The 3248-nt window shown below is 36.0% G+C and overlaps 1 protein-coding gene across 1 annotated transcript in view; it reads left to right on the forward strand.

Annotated features, from left to right (window-relative positions):
- LOC105809562 (zinc finger protein 480-like) overlaps positions 1-2931 on the forward strand; it is a 17224-nt gene extending 14293 nt beyond the window's left edge. The window contains exon 5 of the mRNA XM_012643398.1: positions 1736-2931. Coding sequence (XP_012498852.1) covers positions 1736-2931 — 1196 coding nt within the window. The remainder of the gene's footprint in view (positions 1-1735) is intronic.
- The last annotated feature ends 317 nt before the right edge of the window (positions 2932-3248 follow it).

The raw sequence follows: 3248 nt of genomic DNA on the forward strand, positions 1-3248 counted from the left end.
GTAAAGTTATAACATTGTTATTTTAAAATGTTAACAGCTTAAATTCAATTATGTACAAACAGCACTCCCTTACAACCCTGTTCTCACTTTATGTTATTGATGTCAGAAATTATTTCTGTATATTTTGTGTTCCTATTAACATATATTTATAGTGCTTATTGAATAATTTTGTCTTTTAAATGCTACGAAGATATTAAAAGTCAAAGTATAAATGAAAAGTACAATACTACATGTTTCTGTATTATTTGGTCATTTATTGACTTATAATGGAGAAATTGACGTTTTCGTATGGGTTAGAGTTTTTATATAGGGAGGATCCTTATCTTTCATCTTGGAGGACTAACTTTAGCATTTATTAGAGAACAGATTCAGAGTACTAATGAATTCCCTCAGCTCTTTTACTAAGTGTAAATTTCTCCTTTATTTTTGCAGGAGAGTTTTGCTAAAAATAGTATTCTTGGTTGACATTTTTTTTCTTTAAGCACTTTGAACGTATCATCATACTGCCTTGTAGCAAAGTTTCTGCTGAAAAATGCACATAGTCCTATAAAGTTTCCTTTGTATATCACAGGTCTCTTTTTTCTTATTACTTTCAAGACTATGTCTTTGTCTTTGGCTTTTGATAGTTTGTTTATAATATGTCTCTGTGTGAATGTCCTTGGGTAATTTTAGTTACAGCAGTCAAGCTTCTTGAATTTGTATTAATATATCCATTTCTTTCCTTAAATTTGGGACATTATTTCTTAAAAAGTGATATCTGATCCTTTGTCTTCTCCATATGAAACTCACATAATTTGTATATTATTTTGCTTGATAGTATCCCCCAAATCTCTTAGAGTTTGTTTGCTTTTCTTCATTATTTTTTTCTTTCTGCTCTTTGGAGACAATATTTTTGCTAACATGTCTTCAAATCTGTTCATTTCTTTCCTCTGCCTTCTTCAGTCTACTGTTGAATCCTATAGTGAATCTCTTTCCAGTTATTGTATTTCAGCTCCATAATTTCTATTTTTTAAAAAGTTTCTCTTTTATTTGATATTCTCCTTCTTTCAAGTATTTTGTCCTTCGTTCATTTTGTTGTGTATCTCTGTTATCTTTTAAGCTCATTTACCATTTTGGGATTATTGCTTCAATTATTTGTCAAGTAATTCAGAGGGCTGTGTTTTTTTAGGTTTTGTCTTAGGGCATTTATTTTGTTCCTCTTATTTGACCATACTTCCCTGCCTTTTTGTAGGCCTTGTAATTTTTAGTTTGGGTTTGGGCCTTGGTAAAACAACCACCTCTCCAAGTGTTTTTGCCCTAAAATTGTGCAGAGAGGGACCTTTTACTCATCAGCCTGTTATATAGGATCTAGGTGCACTCACTCCTCTTCTGGGGATGTCTTTCCTGGCTTTTATTATGTACTATTACTAATGTTTATGTAGGTGCTTTTAAATGTTATATTTTCCCTAAGAGGCCCATTCCTGCCTGTTTTCAGGAGATTTTGGTTTCTGTTGTATTTCTCTGCTCATAATCTCTCTCAAATGCACCCATAATCCTCCTGGCTGCTACAGACCCTCCACTGCTCCAGTACGGCACCTCACTCCCTTATGTTTTCAGCATTGCCAACATGATATACTAAGTGTGCTGATGTTCCTTTCAATGTCTGGGTTAGGTGAGGCAGATTCTAGTCCTTCTCTCAGAATGTAGACATGCCAGAACCATGGGTTCAAGCTCCACTCCTTTCTTGCTTTCCTAGGGAGAAGCTGTACATTGGGAGGTGATGCAGAAAACAATCCTATTAACAATGGATGTGGATTAAGCTTTCAGCTATATCTGCCAGAAATGCAGCTATTTCAAGCTGAAGGGAAAACTCATGAATGTAATCAAGTTGAAACGTATATCAACCATATTTCCTCATTTTCACCACTTCAAAACATTCCTTCTGTCAAAACCCACATTTTTAGTAAATATAGGATTGATTTTGTTGATTCTCCATTACTCACACTAGAACAGAAAGCATACGTTAGGGAAAAACCTTACAGATGTAATGAGTGTGGCAAAGCCTTTAGTGTATCTTCAAGCCTTACTAACCATCAAGTGATCCATAATGGTGAGAAACCTCCCAAATGTAAAGAATGTGGCAAGGTCTTCAGGCACAATTCAAACCTTGTACGACATCGGCGAATTCATACGGGAGAGAAACCTTACAAATGTAATGAATGTGGCAAAGTCTTCAGATACAATTCACATCTTGCAGAACATCAGAGAATTCATACGGGAGAGAAACCTTACAAGTGTAATGAATGTGGAAAGGCCTTCAATCGAGTGTCACTCCTTGCACAACATCAGATAATTCACACCGGAGAGAAACCTTACAAATGTAATGAATGTGGCAAGGTCTTCAATCGAGTTTCACTCCTTGCACAACATCGGAGAATTCATACCGGAGAGAAACCTTACAAATGTAACGAATGTGGCAAGGTCTTCAATCAAGTTTCAAGTCTTGCTCGTCATCGAACAATTCATACTGGAGAGAAACCTTACAAATGTAATGAATGTGAAAAGGCCTTCAGCCACAATTCAAAACTTGCAGAACATTGGAGAATTCATACTGGAGAGAAACCTTACAAATGTAATGAATGTGGCAAGGTTTTCAGTCGAGATTCACGTCTTACTCGACATCGGAGAATTCATACTGGAGAGAAACCTTACAAATGTAGTGAATGTGGCAAAGTTTTCAATCAAATTTCACACCTTGCTCGACATCGGAGAATTCACACTGGAGAGAAACCTTATAAATGTGATGAATGTGGAAAGGCCTTCAGTCACAATTCAAATCTTGCAGAACACTGGAAAATTCATACTGGAGAGAAATCTTTCAAATCTAATGATTGTGGCAAAATCTTCAATCAAGTTTCACACCTTGCACAACATTGGACTGTTCATACTTGATAGACACCCTCCAAATGTAGTGAATGTAGCAAGGTCTCAGGCAAGAGATATCCATTACAGTTCATCAGAAAATTCGTACTGGAGGGAAGTCTTACAAATGAATGAATGTGGCAAGGTCTGTAGTTGCAGTTTACATCTTGCATGACATTGGAGTAATCATACTGGAGAGAAACCCTACAAATGTAATGCATGTGGTAAGGACTTCAGTCACAATTCACACCTTGAACAACATCTGAAAATTCATTCATGACTGAGACCTTACCATTTTAGTGAGTATGGCAAATTCTACATCCTAAGTAGTAGCATTAATCAACATC

Source organism: Propithecus coquereli, unplaced genomic scaffold, assembly GCF_000956105.1.
Source record: "Propithecus coquereli isolate 6110/MARCELLA unplaced genomic scaffold, Pcoq_1.0 Scaffold196, whole genome shotgun sequence".
NCBI lineage: Eukaryota > Metazoa > Chordata > Mammalia > Primates > Indriidae > Propithecus > Propithecus coquereli.